This window comes from Leucopleurus acutus (genome assembly GCF_964270905.1).
Source record: "Leucopleurus acutus genome assembly, chromosome: 7".
Taxonomy (NCBI): Eukaryota; Metazoa; Chordata; class Mammalia; order Artiodactyla; family Delphinidae; genus Leucopleurus; species Leucopleurus acutus.
Window position 1 is genome coordinate 42,674,407 of NC_139150.1, and position 22,328 is coordinate 42,696,734.

At 47.2% G+C, this 22,328-nt stretch overlaps 1 protein-coding gene across 2 annotated transcripts in view; it reads left to right on the top strand.

Annotated features, from left to right (window-relative positions):
* GNA14 (G protein subunit alpha 14) overlaps positions 1-22,050 on the top strand; it is a 195,023-nt gene extending 172,973 nt beyond the window's left edge. For both annotated transcript variants that reach the window (XM_082843254.1, XM_082843255.1), the window contains exons 3-7: positions 12,921-13,075; positions 15,658-15,786; positions 17,196-17,325; positions 19,870-20,023; positions 21,023-22,050. In XM_082843254.1, the coding sequence (XP_082699380.1) occupies positions 12,921-13,075; positions 15,658-15,786; positions 17,196-17,325; positions 19,870-20,023; positions 21,023-21,213 (759 nt within the window). In that variant the 3' untranslated portion in view covers positions 21,214-22,050. The remainder of the gene's footprint in view (positions 1-12,920; positions 13,076-15,657; positions 15,787-17,195; positions 17,326-19,869; positions 20,024-21,022) is intronic.
* Positions 22,051-22,328: the final 278 nt, after the last annotated feature.

The following is a 22,328-nucleotide window of genomic DNA, read 5'->3' on the forward strand; positions in this document are numbered from 1 at the left end:
ACAACGAAGTCACCCGCAAAAAGCATAAAAATACAAGAAACCTGACACCTAATGGACCATGGAAAGGGCACTCGATTACTGTACAAGAGCTGAACAAGAAGACAGAGCCCGAGTTCCCCTTCAGTTGGGATCGTGGGCACTGAGCGATTCGAAATTCTCACTGCTGTATGCACGTCTGTAAATGGCTGTGATTTTTTTTTTTTTTTTTTTTTTTGCGGTACGCGGGCCTCTCACTGTTGTGGCCTCTCCCGTTGCGGAGCACAGGCTCCGGACGCGCAGGCTCAGCGGCCATGGCTCACGGGCCCAGCCGCTGCACGGCATGTGGGATCTTCCCGGACCAGGGCACGAACCCGTGTCCCCTGCATCGGCAGGCGGACTCTCAACCACTGCGCCACCAGGGAAGCCCTGGCTGTGATTTTTTATTTGGGGGTTACAAATTTTAGCAAGTAGGTGAAGTTGCAAATACAGAACCCATGAGTAAGGAGGACCACTGGTATGTGTTCCTGATTTCGTGGTGGCCCGTGAGCCCCAGGCGCTTAGGAAGGCACGAGGGAGTGGGTGAGGGCCAGGCCCCAATCACTTCCATCTATCGGGAGTTTACTGGGCTCTGGGCACTGTGCTGACACTTTATATTTTGCTGGGCTGACTGCAAGCCCCATGGCAGAAGTGATTCGAGACCGCAAGAGCCCCTCACCTTGCATTGGTGTATCCTGTCTTGTAAATCAAGGCTCAAGACCAGTGAGTGTGAAGGCTTGTGGGTGGAGACAGGAAAGTCTGACCGGCTGGGAACCAGAATTCTAACCAGCATCCTGCTGCCCCTGGGACAGGTGCCCTGAGGAGGCAGAGGGGCACAGAGTACCAGTGTCTTCCTGCCCAGCTCCAGCTTCTAGTTGGCCCCGGACCACTTCATCACACTGATTTTCCGTGTTCTCTTTCCGTGTTCTCATGTTCACGTCTGGGTGTGTGTTTGGGGGTGTGGGTGGAGTCTGAGTCACTCCGAGGCACACAGAAGGGATTTCTAGAATTACGCCTGGCCCTAAGACGGCCTTTAAAGAGAGAGACGTCCAGAGAGAGCTCTGGCTCCATGTCAGGGGAAGCATTTCATTTCTTAATGTTTGTTCTTCAGCTCAGCCTTGGAGGTGCTTGCCTGGCTGGTATTACTGAATTAACTCTTGAATCTAGTATTTACTTCCCTTTGCCTTCGAATAGAAAAGCCGTTTTACAGGAGTAGGAGGGAGGATTTTTGTTTCTGGAGTTGTCTTAAAGAGGCCTCCTCCTACTCGGAGGGCTTCTCTTGAATGTCAGCAGTGCCCCAGGAAGAACACTGGGGACCTTGCACCTACTCCAGGGCCAGCCTCTGCTTGTCTTGGATTTCAGGGTTTCTGGAAACAGCTGGTCTGGGTCCCAGGCTGGTTGACACAGCATAGACTTTACAGAAACAAAGAATGTAATATGACACCTTGCGAAACAGGGACATAATACAATGGTCTGCTTAAGGAAGTAATGAAGGGAAAAAAAGAAATAGGAACATTCTCTAAATTTTGTGAAAAGGAGTCTGAATCAGAAACAATTCCAGCTTTCTCCACTGGGGGGTGTTTTCGTTTAATGTTATAATATGCTTGCAGTCTCAGGGCAGGTTCACAATCCAACTTAGTTCTGGGCTTTGCCCTTGGAAAATTTTGAAGAGTTGGGGAAATGTACTTAGGTGGAATTCTCTTGCTTTTTACACTAATTAAATATGGTTTTTTTTAGAGGATTCTTTTTCCATGTCCTATATGCCTATTACCATCATTCCCATAAAGACTGGAAACTTGAGTATAAAAACAAAGTCTTCTTCATAGTTGTAGTCTCATACTGAGCACTGGGGCTGGCAAAGGGTGGGTGCTTCATAGTTACGTTGCCACTGATTCGATGAAGGAGGGAGTGGAGATTGCAGCAGAATCCTCCTTGGATTCTGTACCAGAGTCAGCAAACATTTTCTGTAAAGGGTCAGCGAATAAGTATTTATGGTCAGCTTTGTGGACCACACAGGCTTTGTTGTAACAACCCGACGCTGCCTTTGTAGCAGTGACATCAGCCCAACAGTGACGGGGCGTGACTGTGTCCTAATAGAACTTCATTTACAAGAACAGGCGGGGAGCTGGACCTGGCCCACCTGTTGTTGACCTTGGTCTATACAAAAGCACACATGGGCACCTTGCAAACCTTGGAGGTCTCTGAGACAAAGAGAAGAGACTGGGAGTCTGTGAGCGGCAGAGACAATGCTATGTGTTGACCACATCTCGTGTCCTTCCGCCAGGAGGACCACATTTCCCAGCCTCCTTTGCAGTCAGATGGCCCCTTGTGACGAGTTCTAGCCCGTGAACCACGTTCAGACCTGGCCCATAAAACATCCTGCCTACTGCTCCACGTTCTCTTCCTCCACCTGCCTACTGGGTGCAGACGATCCACTGCAGGACTTGAGGGCCCTGGGAGCTGGCAGAGCCACTTGATGGAGGGAGCTTGGGGCCCTGGATAATTGCGTGGAGCAGCGTCCTCCCCAACCCCACCATCGGTACATATTGGACTGGGAAGGAGTGTAAATAAACCTGTGTGGGGTGTCAGTCGAGGTACTGACAGTTGGGGCCATTAGCCTGTTTTCTCTAGTATTACCACATTTGGGCTCAGATACGGGTAAAGGAAAAATAACTGCTCAGGGCCGTTCTCTCCAGGCCACACAGCCTCCTGTCTGGAGGACCTGTAGTGTTTGATGGGAGAGAAGGGCGATCAGGTGGTTTGGGTGCTCACGTTCTCTTGGAACGTATGTGTATAGGAAGTGGTCCTACAGTTTGGGTGTGAGAATCTGGGGCCTTGAAGAGAGAGCCACTGGGAGGCAGGATGGGGGCATGGCAGACATGAGGAGACCAGAGATGAGTGGCTTTTTAAAAAATCACACATGATCCACACTAGGCCCCCCGGCTGTGGCCAGTGCCTTCAGCGCATTGGTTTGTCTCTGCTGGTTCACGTGGGTTTCTTGGAGCTAGCCCGGGACTTCTCCATTCTCACGTTGCTTCTCTTCTTTCTCTTTATGGGTGCATAAAGTAAACTTCGATAGCCGCTAAAATAAATCAACACCAAAACTTCAGTGGCTTAGCAAAATCAGTGTTTATTTCTGGGCCACGTCTGTCTCAATCCAATGGGAGTTGGTGAGTGATGGGCTCTGCTCCGCACATTTCCTCAGGGATCTAGGTCTCCTGCACCTGGAGGCTCCCCTCCTCTTGGCCCTCATCATCCTGTCCTTTCAGCTGAGAAATGAAAAAAGGTAGAGTGGAGGAGGATTGTATGGGAAGTTTTTAAAGCCAGCCCTGGTAGTGGTGTGCATCATGTCAGCCCGGACTTCATCACTCAGAACTCAGTTACATGACTGCAAGGGAGACTGGGAAATGTAGCCCAACCTATGAGCCCGGTAGGGAAATAAAACAGGATCGGTGGACCCAGAGCAATCTTTGTCTTAATGGGAAAACGCTTTGAGCTCCCAACAACCAACTTTACATTAAATTGGAACCAGCCTATTCTTGAACTGAGACCTTGCCTGTGTGCTTTTTATATCTGTAAGCCTTTATTATGCCTTATTTTCTGGAAGGGCCACAGACAGAGTCCAATACCAAAGAGAGAATAAGATTTCTTATAGCTGATCGTGGTACTACAGGAAGCCAGCGGGGGAGCAAAGCATTTATTACTTTCCCTTCAAGGGGGGTGGTGGAGGGTTGGGGGGTATCTTTTGGTCTAGAAGCCCCCCACCCATCCCCAGCCCTGCTCCTCTGGTCTCTCTTCTTTTTCTGCCCCTCTGCCTTTCTCTGTAAGTCCTGGCCTTCCCAACATCAGGGCCTTGGCCACCGTCATTCCCAGCTTTATGTGGGAAGGACCTGAGTGTGTCCTGGCATAGACGCTCCAGTCCTCCCAGCAGATTCTGCAGAGAGGCACAGGTACAAAAGAGACAGATCCTTCTCTTGCTAATTTGAACAGTCTCTCATAACCCAATTTTGATGTGCTAAAAAAACCTAGAAAAACTCTCAACTACAGGAGGGAGGGGGAGGAAGAAGGTGATAGGGACAGAAAATCCCAACTTGCTGCGGAACATGACCATGTTATTATATGTGGCCTCTGGGCACATGCAGTTAAAAGGGCCTAAAACAAATGATTTTCTGAGAGGCAGCTTCCATTGGACCAATATACTCATTTCCTTCTGGGGGTGCAGAGTGGGGGGTGGGCTCTACCTTGAATATATTCAGGACCCTGGCACCTGAGGGAGTTCAGGTGCTTTCCAAAGCATCTCAGGGGAAGGAATGTTGTGTGAAAGGTGATATAGCAAAGAATTGGTCTGGTCCCTGCACTTTCACGGTGCTGCCTTTAACAAGCACACTCGGGAATCCACATTCATGAGTACACGAAGGGCAGACACAGCCCTTCTCTTTATAAACATCAGGGCAATTCTGGTGGGAAATCTTAGCCCATCCTGTCACTCACCCCCAATTGAAATGTCTCCCTTTCTTTGATCTCTTAGCGTTTGTGTGCGGATCTGTCATTTTGGAACCCTCAAGGGCAGGGCCACGGTCCTCTTTATATTCCCAGAAGCAGGCCTGGATCTAGCAGGGAGCAGGCATGTGATACTGTGCACTGAATGATGATGGAGTCTGGCTGCGAGTGCCTCGCTGAGTTTGGGTCCATTTCGGTCACCCCAACTGAGGCCTAAACTGTTACCATCACCTAGACCTACGGTTATAGGGTATTTTGCCCCTAAAGAGAATTGAATGGACCAGCATGGAAGATTCCTGATTTGATCAGGAAGTCAGTCACTCAAAGCGATGTGGAATAATGGATTCGTTTTAGGGATTGCATTGTATGTAGCTGTTGGAGCCGTGAAGAAGATGTTGGAACTGCCTCTGCATATCTGGTGTTTGGGCAGCAGGGCTGGTAGTCGGGGAGAAAAGCTGGATGTGAAGGAGCCAGAGCAAAGGCAAACTGGAACCTACAGAGACAGATGGGAACCCATGAAGGCGAATGGACCCCATGGGGACTAAGTGGAACCTGCATCTGCCTCTCACATCTCCGTGTTGACAGTGCAGGTGACTTGCAGCAGAAACTGGCATCCTTTGCTGTGGACCTGCATGTATGTCTGCCCCAGGATGTGGAGAAGTTGAAGGAGAAGGTCCAAGTGGGAGCTAGGGGTGCTGAGGCCCAGCTGCTGCACACGCACCCCCCATCAGTGAGGTTGACCAGAAGACCAGTCACAATGTGTGTGTGTGTGTGTGTGTGTGTGTGTGTGCGCGCGCGTGCACGCATGCGTGCATTTGTACTAAAGCAGAGCTCTGACCTTCAGAGCACGACGGCCGCTGTTTCTCCCCCGACTCCCAGATCCCTTTCAAACTTCTCTTGTAGCAGATCCTAACCCAGAGTCCTACAGGGAAGGGAGCGTGCTTCGCCAAGTTGACACAGTGTAAGGCCAAAGATTCTATCTCTCAGCTGCGTTATTAACACTCACTGTAGCTTTGGATGTTTGTGCCAAAGTAATTTATGGCAGGACTCTTTGGAAAGAGCCTTTTAAGTTAAACCCACTGAAATTTTGACTGACAGGAAAAAATAAAGTAACTTGGCTTTTCATGCCAACACTTTGTGGCCAGTGAATTCTGTTATGTATTTTTGTTGGAGAAAAGATAAGGAGAAAGAGGAGGACAAAGATTGGAGTAGAAATAAAGATTTCTTTTGAATCTTGAATTGGGTTAGAAAAGCTTCCTTCCCATTCTGAGTGTGGTGGAAGACTGCCTTTCTATGAGGAGAAATCTAGGTAGCTTTAGAACAGTGGTTAAATATTCAAATGCCTACACAGTGGGTCGGCTGGGCTGGTGGCAATGGTGGCATCCCTGCTGGAGCCAAGAGTTGCCAAGGAAATGGGAATTAGAAAGTGATCAAAAGAAGCTGGAAAACCAGTTTTTGAAAATGTGAAATCTCAAATTAATGGTCATTTTTGTAACTATTCTTGGTGTGCTTGAAAAAAGTATATATTCTAGTTATTTGGAATATAGGGCTCTACATGTGTCCATAAAGTCCAATTTGCTGATTATGTTTGAATTGTGTATATCTTTACTGAATTTTTTGTTTATTCTATCAGTTACTGAGAGAGGTATGTTTCAGTTTCCTGTAAGATGAAGATTTGTCCCTTTCACCATTTAGATCTTAGAGATTTTTTTCTTATATTTTAAGCCTATGTTATTAGCTGCATACAACTTTAGAACTGTTATGTCTTTCTGAACCTTTTTGTCATTTGAAATATCTCTATCTCCAATTATACTTTTAACCTTAAAGTCTACTTTTTCCCCCCAGCTTTACTGAGGTATAATTAACAAATAAACCTTAAGGTCTATTTTTATGATAATAGATTCCTCCTTCCTCTGGGTTACTGTTTGCATGGTATATCTTCTTGCATCTTTTTACTTGTCACCTCATGTTTGGAGTTGTCTTATCTTCTTATGCTTGGTTCTTTTTGTTAGTGTGCTGGACACGCATGAAAAAATAATTAGAGGGTAAGGAAGATGCAATCTTCCAAGCTTCAAAAAGAAACTTTCTTTTCTTCTGCCAGGTGTCTGGGGATACTCAATTTCTGATATTGTGGTGATTCCAAGCTGAGTTGCAGGTCACTAAGAGCTACCCCTTGGATCCCAACCTGGAGCCAGAGGGCTTCTAAGGGCCTTTAGCTCTTGCTAACTTTCCCTCGTCCTGTAATATTGAAAAAGGAGCTGTTAAACCTCACACTGCTCCTTCTAGAACAAGAAGAAGCCCCAGGGAGAAAGGTTTCCCAAATGCTGGTTCAACTCCTTGGATGCCACCCTACCCTACACTCTGGCCCAGCAATTACTTACTTGTTCATTAGTTTCCTGATTATTCTTGAGCATACTTTTGAAAATATTTTGTCCACCATCAATAGCTGTCCTTAGTAGAAGAGTTGATCTAAATGTCCTAGTCTTCCTTACCAGAAGCAGAAGTTCTTTGTTTTTTATAGAAAACATTCCTTTCTCTAGCACAGTTTACCAGCATTTTCTTTATAATGCAATTTTTGAGATGCTTTCAAAGCTGATCGTTATGGAGCACTGAAATTTTGTTTTGTTTTTTTGCAGTACGCGGGCCTTTCTCTGTTGTGGCCTCTCCCGTTGCGGAGCACAGGCTCCGGACGCGCAGGCTCAGCGGCCATGGCTCACGGGCCCAGCCGCTCCGCGGCATGTGGGATCCTCCCGGACCGGGGCACGAACCCGTGTCCCCTGCATCAGCAGGCGGACTCTCAACCACTGCGCCACCAGGGAAGCCCGGAGCACTGAAATTTTACTTCCTAATTTTAGTTTGATAGAATATGTAGTGTAGTTCTGGATCTTGATGTAGATGTTAAAACAAGGAGGAGTGATTGTGTGAAAGTCAGAAATATTATGTTACGGGGAACTTTCATTTTTAATCTTATTTTAATCTCATTTGTTTTTACAAAGCTTTTGAGGTACTGCATATGATAGTAGACACTTGGAATAGTATTAAATTAGGCTTTTATTATCTAGAATATGTTAATGGATAAAGGTTTTAACGAAAATGATTAAGTATCTGATGAAAGAACAGGAACTCCGGCTTCTGACTAGGGAAGAGTCTCCCCTAGTCGGTGAGAAGGCTCTGGGCCCTGCAGTGCTGGGCGGTTAATGGTGTAGGGGCTCCCCCTGTGAGGACCTGGTGGAGAATGGGGCTGCCCACTGGGCCCTGGATTCCAGCCAGAGGGGCTGGCTGGGCTCGAAAGCGACTGTCACCCAGGCGGCCGGGGATCCAAGTGTGAAGCCAGCAGGGCGACACTTCAAAAGCAGCTCCTTCCACTGTCACCCTGGGAATTACTGAGTGAAACACACATGTAGGACATCTGGTTTCTGTGTTCTTCTTTCTTCAGAGCAGTGAAAATGGTGCTTTTGTCTGAGAAAGGGAGAGAGGAAAAGCCAGATGTGAGCTCAGTGTTTGAGAAACTGTTTGTGTTTCTGCATCTGCTCTATTTGCTCCAGTGATATTTACTGCTTTGTGATTGTTCTTTTCAAAGAAATATATGAGTTAGGCCGTTTCAGTTCAATACGCTCCTCTAGCCGAGGATCTTTCCATGAACTACAGACCCATTTTATTCATCTGCTTCCTGGATTTCTCCACTTAGATGTCAGCCCCCTCAGACTCGGCCTGTCCCCTGCCCAAATCATAACATTTCTTCCCTCAATCTGATCCTCTTAGAACATTTCTTCTCTCTTTCCAGGAGATGAAAAAGCCCAACTACCTGACACAAAATTTTCCCCATTATATAAGGACTCCCTGCTCTCAGACGGTGTGCACTGTAGAAGTGGTTTGAACATAATGATAAAAATGCGCACACTCTGTGTATGAAACTCTCTAGCCAAGTCAGAGGGAAATCTGCACAAAACCCCACTTTTTAAAAACACACATTGTTAACGTGTAGAAGTCTTTCATCTCATATTTCAATACAATTTATTTAAAAACCAGGTCACCCTCTTCCTCATTCCTCTCTGCCCTTTGTAATATTTGCCCCTGGAACACACTCTGGGGGCTCGGCTGTGCCACTCTCTCCACCAGCCATCCTGGTGATGACTCGTGACTAAAGAACACATCCTTGTCAGGCCATTCTTGATCAGAGTAACACAAACGGCTCCTCTGACTGCAGAGCCTTTCCAGATAGATGGAGACTAAAGAGACAACCGAATGCAACATGTGAGCCTAGATTGGGCAGATAAAGGACCTTTATGGGACAACTGTCAAACTTTGGATAGGTCTGAGGAGTAGACTACAGTATTGTGTCAGGGTTAGTTTCCTGATTTTGACCTTTATATATGATTATATATGTTTGTTTTTTAAAAAAATTTTATTTATTTTTGGCCGCGTTGGGTCTTCGTTGCTGTGCACAGGCTTTCTCTAGTTGCGGCGAGCGGGGGCTACTCTCCCGTGGTGCGCGGGCTTCTCCCTGCCGTGGCTTCTCTTGTTGCAGAGCACGGGCTCTAGGCACACGGACTCAGCAATTGTGGCATGCGGGCTCAGTAGTTGTGGTACACGGGCTTAGTTGCTCTGCAGCATGTGGGATCTTCCTGGACCAGGGCTCGAACCCGTGTCCCCTGCATTGGCAGGCGGATTCTTAACCAATGCGCCACCAGGGAAGTTCTATATGTCTGTTTTTAGGAAATAACACTGAAGTCTTTAGAGATAAAGAGGCATTGTGTCTGCAGTTTCCCTTCAGATATTTCCAGAGAAAAATATATGTGTGAGTTATGTGTGCAGGTGGGGGTGTGTACGAACACATGTGGAGGGAGTGGGGAGAATGATAAAGCAAGGTAGGAAATTATGAACATTTGGGCAATCTGGAAAGGCAGAGATGAACTCTTTGTACCATGTTCCCAACCTTTTCCCAAGTCTTAAATTATTTCAAAATAAGAGGTTTAAAAAAAATTGATCCAGGGCTTCCCTAGTGGCGCAGTGGTTGAGAATCTGCCTGCCAATGCAGGGGACATGGGTTCGAGCCCTGGTCTGGGAAGATCCCACATGCCACGGAGCAGCTGGGCCCATGAGTCACAACTACTGAGCCTGTGTGTCTGGAGCCTGTGCTCCGCAACAAGAGAGGCCACGACAGTGAGAGGCCCGCGCACTGCGATGAAGAGTGGCCCCCGCTCGCCTCAACTAGAGAAAGCCCTTGCACAGAAATGAAGACCCAACACAGCCAAAAATATAAATAAATAAATTAAAAACAAAATTGAACCAGACAGGCGGGAGAGCTAACCAGGAGCAGCCAAAGACGGACAGAAGACCTCTAGACTTGGACTCCTTCTGGCCGCCTTAAGTCTAGTCTGTTCCAAACCAAAGTCCCAATTGTTGGGTCTTTAAGGAGCCTCTGTTCTCCTCTTCTTTCAAGCAGGATTCCACCCAAATCCCCTCGCTGGTCTGAACAGACAGTATGTTTTTCTCACGTGGCTGAGTTCCCCTGGTTACCCGAAATCCCAGGTCTATGTCTTTTCCCCAAATTCCACCTCTCCCCCAAGAAGCCTATGTAGAAGCCTGTATTCCTCTCTAATATCTCACTGGGATCCACTTTTTCTATCTACTGGAAGAGCCAAACACTGGGTTTATCCATGGCAACATGTATCAGTCAGGATAGAGTGGGTTATGCTGCAGTAACAAACTTCCGCCAAAGTGTAGCTTACTTAATTAAAGCTGATTTCTCACTCGTGCTCCATATGCAGTATGGTGTGTTAGCTCATTATCGTCACTCAGGAAGCCTGGCTGATGGAGGCTCTATCTTATCCCATGGTCATCACCACAGGAGACAAAAGGCAATGTGGTGAATTACTCACTGGTTCTTTAAAGTTTCTTCCTAAAACAGACAGATGTTGCTTCCACTTATGTTTCCTTCATCACAGAGTACAGTACTTCATTGCCTTTGTGAGGAGGAGAGGTAGAAATATTTGTAACATCGCTGATGATTCTCACAGGGCTACCTCTCAGCAGGTACGCTGAATTTAACAGTTACGTGTAGAAAAGCAACACAAGAGGCCTGCCTTGTGTTGCGGACAAGCAACAAGCAAAGATGCTGACCGTACCAGGGGCAGAGTGGTTAAGACCAATTGGCCAAGAGTCACCGGAGCCTTTCCTCCACTAGGGAGGCTTTTCCGTCTCCCAGCTCCTCCGTGTTCCCACCGTGCCCGGCACAGGCTTCCATCATCCTGCTCTAGTGTTCTTTCACTGTTATTTTCCCATGGTTATCCGTTAGAGAGATACAGTTTTCTGTGCACCACAGATGTTTATTGGGCACCTGCATCCAAAGAGGCCACCTGTTATTTGCCAGGCACTGCATGAGGTTCTGGGATGTAAGGATACGTAAGACATTGGCTCTGCCCTTGTGGCATTTCCTGACTTGTCACGAAGACGGGAAAACAGATAATTTAGAGCTACGCCCAGGTCAGCGCCCTCACCACGCCTGGTGTGGCCAAATGGGGTATCCTGGGAAGCTCTGTCATCCTCATCCTCCAGTGGAGACCCTCTGACCATATTTGGGAGGTGGGAGAGTGGCGAGAGGAGGGAAGGAAGCGGGAGACACTCCTGCTACATTGAGACACTGTCCACGTTCTCCATTTATTGTTCTCTCTGGCTAACAATAGGGCACACGGCACAAAATGTGCCACTGGGCAGGATTAGAAGTCCTGGTGTAAGGGCTGTCACTGTGTCCTGTTTTGGCAAACAAGAAATATTTATTAGGCGTCTATTGCAATAATAAGGCGAGATCTGCTTACATTTGGGTGATACTTATAAATCAGGTTCCCATTGAAAATCCCTGGCTCCTCTTACAAATGACCATGCTGAGGCAGGGAACCTATTGGGTTCCTTAAAAGTCCCGACTGAACTACTTAGAATTCAGGGTCCTGGTTCCCCGCCCAGGCACTGGCCACTAACCCATACTGCCTAGACCTTGTTTGAGACTCTGCAAAGATCCTCTACCTGCCTGAGGATCCCATAGTCTAGGGGAAGAGTTTGTACTCCCTCTTGATGGATGTAGGGCAAAGTCGTGTTGATTGAATCACAGCCCTTGGTCTTTCCCTGAGTCAAGTGAATCTATAAGATCTCCCTTTCCTCCAACCTCCTGTTGGGTTTCATGATGAGAAATGCGAGATGAGAGTGACTTTTCAAGGGGTGCAGGAGATCAGAGCTGCCAAAGGTTGCTTTGCTGACTCACAGCTGCCAGTGCATGATGTAATTGCTGTGAGATACAGCAAGATGGGAGAGGGAAGACGAGGCCGGGCTCCTGTCTCCCTCAGCAGGATTCTCTTGTTTGCTGCAACTTGCAGCCAGGGATCGGATGCTGAGTCTCTGGGGCCAACACAAGGATGTGTTGCGGATACAGGCCAGTCTTATCATTTCTATTTGCTAAGGTTTGGAGAGATTTCTGGCCTCTGGCTTGCCTTCTGTTGATGAGATAATATATGTAGAGCCCTGAGCACTTATTAAGTGGGTAATAAATGATAACTGCTGTAACAGTAATAATTACAGCAATAATGATCTTAACAGTTACTGGAATAAAGCAGTAGTATTAGAGCAATAATAATTTAGTGATGGAATAGTAAACATAATATTAGAGCAGTCAGTGGCATGGTGTGAGGGTTCCGCTGGGTGTGGTCCACCCAGTGGGAAAGAGTTTTATTAGTGATGCTGATAATAAAAAGCAGACTGTATGAGAACTCTCTGTACTTTCCTCTCTGTTTTGCTCTTAACTTAAAACTGCTCTAAAAAGTAAAGTCTATTAAAACATCTTTTAAAAAATAAAGGGAAGAGAAGGAAAGCCGACTGACGATTGTTGGTGGTGTTATTTTTCAATGATCTGAAGATGACGCACTCCTTTATTTCCTGCACTGGGGTGGACCCGCTTACCCCACCCTTGGTATGCCACTAACAATAAAGTTACTTTTAAATTGTTCCATTGGCTACACACGTATTCAACATGAGTTGCATGTTAATGAGGAAGTAATGTTTGTTAGTACGATGATAATCAATGATGATCAATCGTTCCCGTGTTTCTCTGTTCGCAACTGGGTGTTGAATGCTGGTGAAACTGGCCCCCGGGGTACTGCTGGGACCGAAGGCCACAGGTCTTGGGCCTTCTCTGGCGCTCTCCACTGAGTTAAGCAGCCACGTCATCTCTACCCAATGAGGCTGCAACGGAGTGGCTTGGCTGTGAGCAGCTCTTCTGGAGAGCACCCACCACACCCTAGCATCTAGGGACATCTTCCCTAATCCACGGACCAGGGCAGGTCTTGTCCCCAAGTCATCAGTATGTTGGCTTCCTTTCCTTTGCCTAATGAAAGGTTCTCTTTTCCTTTGAGCAGGAAAATGCCCAGCTGATCAGAGTAGTGGACGTAGACAAGGTCTCCGCTCTCTCCAGGGACCAGGTGGAGGCCATCAAGCAGCTCTGGCAGGACCCGGGAATCCAGGAATGTTATGACAGGAGGAGGGAATACCAGCTGTCAGACTCTGCCAGATAGTGAGTACAGAGCCCCAGGCTGGGCCACCCAGGGTGCTTTCAGGCAGGCACGGCCACACTGCAAGGGCGGAGAAATGAGCTACTTGCTAAAATGAGGCACCCGGGGGCCACACTGCCTCCCTTCTGCTCGTCTGTAACCCACTCTTACTTTCAGTTGCCTCTCTTCCCACCTCCTGAAATCTTCAGTCCCCCTGTGGAGCCCCAGATAGCTCTCCCTGCCCATATCTACCTTTCCTCGTCAAGTTCTAAGCCTCTGTCCTTTTCAGTGAGAGGGTAAGTCAAACGTGGGCTTCCCTTGGTGGGACTGATCTCATTTGGGGTGCTGAAACTATCTGATTTAAACCAGGACTACGTCTGCTTCTGGCTTCTACTTCCCCCTCTCCATATCCCTCTGCCTTCTGGGTTCCTGATCAGTAGACAGCAGGTCCAATTGCCCTAAAATCTAAAATCAGAGTTTAGAAGCGCAGTGCAATACACCCGTCAGTGGCTGATCTGGTGCTGCCCTCTAGTGGGCGAGATAGGCTCTGCGGGCCCAGCCATGGAGGAAGCTCAGTCCGGGAGCCCTTTGTTTGCCTACACATTATATTTGGGATCCATAAGGCTCTAGTTTTAAATGAGTAATCCATTGCGTGCACACTCTCCGACGGAGATCACAGGGTTTGATTTTATTAAGAATTTCCCAAGGCAGTGCTTCCATCAGCCAGGTCACTGGGCAAATAGTTATCATGGTCCTTCTTGAAGGGGTGAGGATTCCTGCTTCTTCTGCAACTCAGCTCCTTCCCTCTTGCCCTGCGTCATTTCCGCCCTCTGAAGGCCCTGGAATCCTTTCCCCAGACCCATCCCCTTCTCTTCAGGTGCTGTCATTGCCCTTCGAGCTGGTGTGGGTGGGTAATTCACCCATCATCTGGACAAGCCAGTGGGCAGGAAAGGAAACCAGAATCTTACCTCCTCAGTTTCACTAGCCTCCCTTTGGCATTCGTCCCAGGCTGAGTGTTGAGTGACATTAATCCAGGTTAGCACAACCAATCTGAGTACAGGAACATTTAGGTCCAGCACAGCAGCAAAGGAGGAAAAGGAAGTAAAGTAAGCCCTGATACGTTGTTGGATCAGCATAGAAGACAGCTCGCAGGAAGGAAGGCTGTGTCCCCAGGAGGAGGGCAGACTGCCTCTGACAGCTGGGGAGCCAGGGACGGTGCCAAGCCAGCCAAGGCATCCCTGGCCCTTCCCTGGGACAGCCTGTGTCATTTGCTTCTGTGAAGGCCCTGGGGAGTGGCTGGGGCTCTTGATGTAGATCAACTCGGAAAAGAGCCCCTGGGCCTGCTGTAGAACTCAGTGGAGCCCTGAAAACTGGGGCAAGTCCACTGAGAAGAACGTGGGGAGTGGCTAGGGTGGTGGACAGAGCTGCAACGACAGAGAAAGCGGCACTCACAGACCCGGACAGTGCCCTGCCTTTGGAACTGGCAAGATCCCAGGCACTTGGACACTTCCTTGGTCCAGGTCAGTGGTTGTCATCCACTCTGCTGGTACTGTCTGCTTATTTGGACAGGTATTCATTTCACAAAAATGTGATGTGTCTCTGCTGTGTGCCAGGCACTGAGGTAAGGGCTACCGGTACAACTGGTGCTCTCTGCCCTGAAGGAACATACAGTCCAGTGGAACGAGACAGGTGTAAATCAAAATATCACAAACGGAAGTCCTTGACGATAAGCCCTGGGGCCATGCATGGGGGCGTGGGTCACAGAAGGCTGACCCAGTGGTTTGCTTCCTGCGCTGAGGGCTGCACAGGAATAGGGTTTGCCTGTTACCTCTTGGCTCCCCTTGGGGCCACGTGTTCAGCGCCAGCAGACCTAGGTGAGCTCTGCCTGTAAGGGGGTAGGTGAGGGGTGGAGGGGGTTGGGGGGAGAAGGCGGGGCCACCTCTCTTTGCAGGGGGCTCCAAGTCACCAACGCCGTCATTGCCCAGGGCCTCAGCTATTTATGCAAAAGTGCCTCTTTAAAAGGCCTTAAGATTAAAAAAAAGTAGTGTCCTCTTGTTTTACCACAGAAAAAGTGACATGTCTTAAGCTTAGGGCTTTAATATTTGGCCAAAAATAATCCAAGACAAGCTTTGGGTTATTTTAGGTGTTCAGTTTCCCAGTGTAACAAGGAACTTTTTCTCATTTTGAGAGGACTTCCCATTGGACTAACTCATTGAGCAAAGTGTCCAAGAACAGCATCTACATTCTGTAATGTTCTTGGATGAGGGCGTGTGGGAGGGAGAAGGACCTTTGGGGAGAGGAGGACACGTGAGACGTCAGAGGGCCTGTTCCAATCTCCTCCTCCTGTGGCCCCGCTGGCTCCCTCACTGGCCAGAGTGAGGGAGCTGAGAACCAGCAGGAAGAGAGGCGAGATCTGCACATTTCCCAGAAGGCTCACGAAGGCTTCTGATCCATATTCTCTCCACACAGTTGTAGGAGGGCTGGAGTGTTGGCTCTCACGAAAGTCACTGATGAATCCGTGAATCTGAGTAGGGTCACTGTGAGTTGGGGTGACTTCCCTGGAGGGGCATTTCTCCCTTCTCAGCATCTTGTTCTCTAACATCAGTTACCTGACGGACATTGACCGGATCGCCATGCCATCGTTTGTGCCAACGCAGCAAGACGTGCTTCGTGTCCGAGTGCCCACAACCGGCATCATTGAGTACCCATTTGATTTGGAAAACATCATCTTTCGGTAAGTCTGTCACCCTGACACAGTCCGTTAAGAATCTGTCCAGGCTTGGAAGTCCCCAAATGGAGTCTTAAATGTGTTATTGCCAAAAGGGCTTCCATCTCTTAGGGCAATATTGGCCCTCTCCATCACAGGGTATTTAGAATTGTCGTTGGTCTTAAGTCCTACAGTGGAGAGAAAAACCACCTTTCTATTCCCCTTAGAGAAGAAGAGACTCCCTACTGATGTCTGGAATGATTCTTATGTGTAAAACACACACACACACACACACACACACACACACACACACAGATATATATTTCTGTAACCCACAGAGTGAAGATACTGTTGAATATTTCTCTTCCCTTCTATTCTCTTCTCCAAGATTTATCACTGCAGATTTCAAGGGACTTTTATATCTGTTAGTTCCCTTGTTCCTCCTAATAATTGTTACACACGCTTGTCTAGTTGAGACAGCGTAAGTACAGTCCTGCCGTGTCCAGGTCCTGTCTGTACCCCACCTGCATCTCAGTGCTTCTGGAGCACTGTCATGTTGGGGGAGCCCTCTGATCGAGCCCCTTGATATTCTGCATCTCTGCAAGCACATGCCCTATGCCTGTGTGCCCATAAATTTATCCAAACCTTTTCAGAATCAACTGCTGCTTGCAACTTCCAAAACCTGACTCTGGTCCACAGATGTAATTCTCTTTAGCCCACTTGACGTTTAAAAACATTTTTGAGCCAATATTTATAAAGATTGGGCTATTTTGCTTAAAACATTTGCTATCTCTTGGTAAGTTGCGGGATAGTTTCTCTTGAAAAGTTGGAGGATCTGGTCCAATAGCGAGGCTGCGTCTTTGTCCAGCTGCAGTTGCTGCAGTGGTGTAGCAGCCATCCCTTTAGACAGGGCCCAGCACTCTTGAAGTACATGCTTTTCTACTCTAAAGAGGCCCCTTGGACTCATTTCCATAAGCTGGTGGCGTCCAGCTAATGCAGAAAGGATTTGTAGAGTAACTGGAGGAGCCAGTGAAACAAGAAGGGGGAGGGCTGGAAGGAAGCCCAGTGGTCCTGAAGCCTGCCTGCCTACCTGCATTTCTGCTCTTTTGTGTCTGGTGTCCTGGCACTCTCTGGTGGTTAGGGCAATGCCCAAGTGGATGCTTGAGCCTTCTGCCTGGACTATTGCAGCAGCTTCCTAACCAGTGTCTCCAAGCAGGCTCCACCTGAGCGACCTCGGCACACATCTTTAGTAACTTCACTTACATTCTGTGCCTCCTTTGCTAGGAAACATCCAGTGGCTCCTCATTGCTTAAAGTAGCAGTGCTCAAACATTTTAATCTTAGGATCCCTTTTTATTCTTAAAAATTACTGAGGACCCTAAAGAGTGTGATTTCCATGTCCTTTCCCCCAAAGAGTCATATGTTTCTGTTGAACAGGATGGTGGATGTTGGTGGCCAACGATCTGAAAGACGGAAATGGATTCACTGCTTTGAGAGTGTCACCTCCATTATATTTTTGGTTGCTCTGAGTGAATACGACCAGGTCCTCGCTGAGTGTGACAATGAGGTATGCTGGGTGAGGAATTCAGTTAGCTGCGGAAGACAGAAACCTATTTCTGCAGTTTGCAAGAAGCCAGCCAGCTCTGGCATTAGACCCTATCCCTTAGGTTAAATCGCCTCGCTCTGCAAAGTGAAGTCTGTGGGCTAACAGCACAGGCGTCACCTGGGTGCTTGTTAGAAATGCACACCTTCTGAATCAACCCAGACCGAATAAATCAGGATCTTTAAGATCCCAGGTAATTTGAGAATCACTAACCTAGAATCCTGGTTCTGAAACTCAGGTGCACGCTAAAATCCCCAAGGCACCTTAAAGAAAAACCTGGCGGCTGGGGCCAGCCCCAGAGATTAATTTAATTGGCGCTGTGTGTGGCCTGAGCTTGGGGATCTAATCTAATGCACTACAAAGGGTAGAGCCACTCAAAACCATGGGTCTCAGCCTTGGCTGCATATTTAAAAAAAAAAAAAAAAGAATCTTTAGGACCCTACAGTAGAGATTCCTATTTCCTGGTTTTCAGTGGGGGTATCTTCACTAAGCCCCCTGGGGATGTTAATATACAGCCAAAGTTGAACAACACTATTTCTAATAAACTTCATCTGAGAACAGGCTTCCCAGCCTCCATGGCCCATGGCACTCCCAAATTAGGTCCCTAGCTGAGTTGCCATGGGGAGTGTTGCCATATGCTTGGAGCTGTCCTGGGCCTGCCTGGGATAGCATCTGCCCTTTGCTTTCCCTGGAAGGGACTTGCTCAGGGCAGCTGGGACTGATCCACCCCAGTCAGGCATTCAGTGTCCTCTGCAGAGTGGCCATGACGCTGGCTGGGGGAACTCCGTTAGCTGGATCTGCCTGGAAAGTGAGGGGAACCGTTGCAGTCACTTCTTTGTGAAGTTGGGGGTATTTTCTGTGTGATAACCGTTGTCTTTTCCCCGACCCTTTGCACAAGACCTCTTGACCTTTTACAGTAGAAATATCTCTTGCTTGTAGGGCATGCAAGTAAATCAATAAAGAATTATTTCCAGGATTAGGCCATAATTATGAACAGATTCTATCTGGTATTTATTGAGAGCAGACATTTCTCTGAGGAGCACAGTTACATTAGCTTATTAGTGGCGGATTAGCCCATTTACTGGTGTCACTGTGCAAAGAAGAATAGAGATCTTGGCGGCTGCCCAGCTCTTCCAGTGGAGAGATTTTTTTTTAAAAAGTGAAGGTACTGAGTTACCAATATGAAAAATTAGCTCCAAATTTGTCTCAGGAATTACCTAGGACATTTCTCGGGAAACTCAAAGGATTAGTCAGGTGTGCCAGGGGTAAGTACCCTACCCTGCTGTGCCTAGAAATTAAATATTTTCTCCTCTCTGAAAAATCCTAGGTATCTGGCGAAAAAAATCCTAGGTTGCCACTCCAGACTTTTCCATCCTAGTTGCAGACGTGTGTGGCATCCACGCACTGTGCCGTATAGGAATTGTTTTTTCATGTGTTGTATTTTCTTGGAGATCATTATTGGTAAGATTATAATAAATTTTAAAGAAGCTTTAAAAACAAGTGAGATGTCACCTTTCTGGTAGTAAATTCCAGAATTGATCTCCAGAAACGTACTGAGTAGGATAATGGGCCCAGGAGTTGGGAGGTGTAGGAATAGAAATTTAGGGCGTGTCCCTCTGGAGCCGGTGCACTGGGCTTTCGTGTTTCTCAGTCTAAAGGAAGGAAGGAAAGTGTTTCTTTCCTCTTAGAAGTACTTGCGAGCGGAATGCTGCCGGAACAATTATTTGTCCCCAGATAAGATTTGTATGTGCCCTGTCTGCTCTCCATAAATTAGGATCACTTAATATTTTCTTGCCAGTGTCTAATGGCCAGAAATGATTACTGTCCTTCTGCATAGCTTCCACTAGGTTGTACTATTATACAGTCTTGGAAAAGTACTTAAATTTTGTGAACGATAGTATGCTCACCTACAAAACGGGGACCCGTTCCCCTTGGGGAGCTCGCTTGTGTTACACACGTGTCAAGCATGGTGCAGGGCAGGTGCTCAGGAGCGTTAGTTCCCTTCTCTGCCAGCGTCCAGCATTCCTAAGGGCGGTGGCCCTGCCGGAAGAGCCTTCCTTCCTCTCATTGTCACCGGCCTCCTGACACCCAGCCTGGAAGCCCACACCCAATTAAAGTGTGTCTCAGGTCGGTCTGCACCTCTGAACTGCCCCAACTTGGTAATCCCAGTAGTTACACACAGAAAACTTCCCGTCAGCTATGGGTTTGAACCTGCTTTTTCCAAGTTGCACAGAAGCCTTTCTTATATCCTTCTGTGTTTTGGGGTCAGAGAAGAGTTTGGGTGCTACAGGAGAGGAGATCCGGAAGGGGGTGATTAATGAGAGGGTGGGGACCAGGGAAATAGCGGCTGGAGACCCCACTTGCTCCGCAGCCTCAGCAAGGACAGCGACCTGGAGACGGCAGCTGGGTAAGAGGAGGACAGATGGGTGGAGCCAGTGATTTGGTATGTTGTTCCCGAAGCGTTGCTTTTCTTTCTAATTTATCCTAAGTCTCTTGTTTTTCACTTAGAACCGCATGGAGGAAAGCAAAGCCTTATTTAAAACCATCATCACCTACCCCTGGTTTCTGAACTCATCGGTGATTTTGTTTTTAAACAAGAAGGATCTTTTGGAAGAGAAAATCATGTACTCTCATCTAATTAGCTATTTCCCAGAATACACCGGTAAGTAAGTGTCCATCTTGCTGACCTGGCCTCCCTGGCATCAGTTCAGAGTTCTCAGCATGGCTCGCAGGGGCCTCCCTGATCTGCCTCTAATGGACTTTCTCCCCATTCCCCACCTCTGAACGGAAGCTCCGGTTGACTCACTGTGTGTTTTCACCTCCGCGCCTCCGCACACGCCTCTCCCAATGCCTGGAATACACTGCCAGCTCCTTTGCTAACTCCACTTTGTTCTCTGAGACCCGGCTCAGGCACTTCCCCCTTTGGGAAGTCCACCCCCCCCCTCATGCTCCCTTGGGGGCCTGGGCTTGCCTTGCTCTCTCTCGGCCTTCAGCTCTCACCCCAGTCAGATCCTGAGGGCAGAGACTGGGCCTGACTCACCTTTGCACTTCCAGGGCCAGTCAGGGCACCTGGCACTTCTGATGTGTAAGGTGAAGTGTGGCAGCCCTTTACCAGACGCAGGGTAGACGCTGAAGGTGTCTACGTGACCTATCCAAGGCAGGAGACTTTATGCCCTATTGCTAATTATTTCTGGTGTAGAAACGTTACCAAGTTTGACATTGATATTTAGAGGAGTAGTGTTCAAGCACTCTCCTTTTTCCCTTTCTTCACCACGTTGCCATGTAGTATACGGCTCTCAAGCTTTAGAGTCAGACTTGGGTGACTAGTTATGTTAGTCCCCATATTCTTTCTCTTTGCTCTCCTAGTTCACTTAAGAATTACCTCTTCAAAAGTGGTCCAAATCAGAAAATTAGGTCATTTTTCAACAAATCTCCTTAAAGTATGATTTTTAGATACCAGGGGACGCTTTAAAATACTCTTTTGCAGGTTAATAATAAGGTATAATAAAAATAGTGTCCCAGGTAAATGAGTCTCTAGAGAGAAGATGGCTCAAAGGAGGATTCCAAATAAGAACAAGAGTGCATTGAAAATGATTTTGGGAGGACGTAGTGGTGAGTTGGGATCCTTCTTTTTTATTCCTCTAACTGCCCTCATGACTAGGACCAAAGCAAGATGTCAAAGCTGCCAGAGACTTTATCCTGAAGCTCTATCAAGATCAGAATCCCGACAAAGAGAAAGTCATCTATTCCCACTTCACATGCGCTACAGACACAGAGAATATCCGCTTCGTGTTTGCTGCTGTGAAAGACACAATTCTACAACTAAACCTGAGGGAATTCAACCTAGTTTGAAAGCTGCTGCCCACTCCTTACCCAGGCCAGCAAACCGGATTTGCAAGCTCCTCGTGTTTTTATTTGTAAGTGCTTCTGACCTCACCCGGCCCAGCCCAGAGGTGGCACCAAGTCCATCATGCAGGCCACAGGGACGGGGATGGGTGATGGAGCTTGTAAGATATTTGAGTTTAGCGAAACTGTTTCAAAGTCTTTATTCCCAAATTGTTTTTACATTTCTTTTCTTGACTTTAGGCTGTAAGATTTTTGTGTAATTTTTGAAGTTGATATTTTATAGAATTTTTTAAGAACCACTGTGATTTACGATTTTGTTTTTTTTAATTGAAGTGTGTGTAAGAATAGCCGTTAAAAAAAATCACATAACAGAGGACTCAATTTATAGGTCATGCTTTGAGACCTCTAGGATTATCCTTTTTTTAACTAAATCTTGTAATTGAGTGTTTTTCTCTCTTCATGCTGAAGTATACCTTTAACATGCAAGCAGAGACATTTTTTTAAAAACAGATGGTTCTTCTTTGTGTTAACTTTCTAAGGCAAATTAATGACAGTATCAGTACCTCTAATTTAGTTTTGCCACAATTTGATCACTATGGAACCAAAGCTGACATAAGAAGATAAATGGGCTCTAGATAGTATATATGTTGTATTGGTGGAAAATGTGTGTGTGTGTGTGTGTAAAAATTCCAGTGTAAATGAGCAGGTCTTATAAACTTATGAAATAAGTTTAAAAACCCAACCTGTTTAACAGATGTAATGTAAGCCCTGCCAAAGGTCTGATGCCCACCACAGATTTGCTGTTTGACCCATGTGTGCTGTGCCTTTCTGAGGCAGCTAAGAATATACCATTTTTCCATTAGCATTGGACTATGTTGTGTTTCCTTGAGCTCATGGTTGATTGATTGATAGTTATGCTCCTAAAAAGAAGAATGCTGTGACTTTAATAGTTAATAACTCAGAAACTTTCTAAATGTCCTTAGAGGGGAGGAAAACTAATTTTACCTCCACCCTTCTAGGTTCCTGGCTGAGACCCCACCCCTGTAATACAAGATTCACAGGAGAAAAGTAACAGAAGTCTAACACCATTTATATCTCCTGTATACATGGGAGCTACCCTG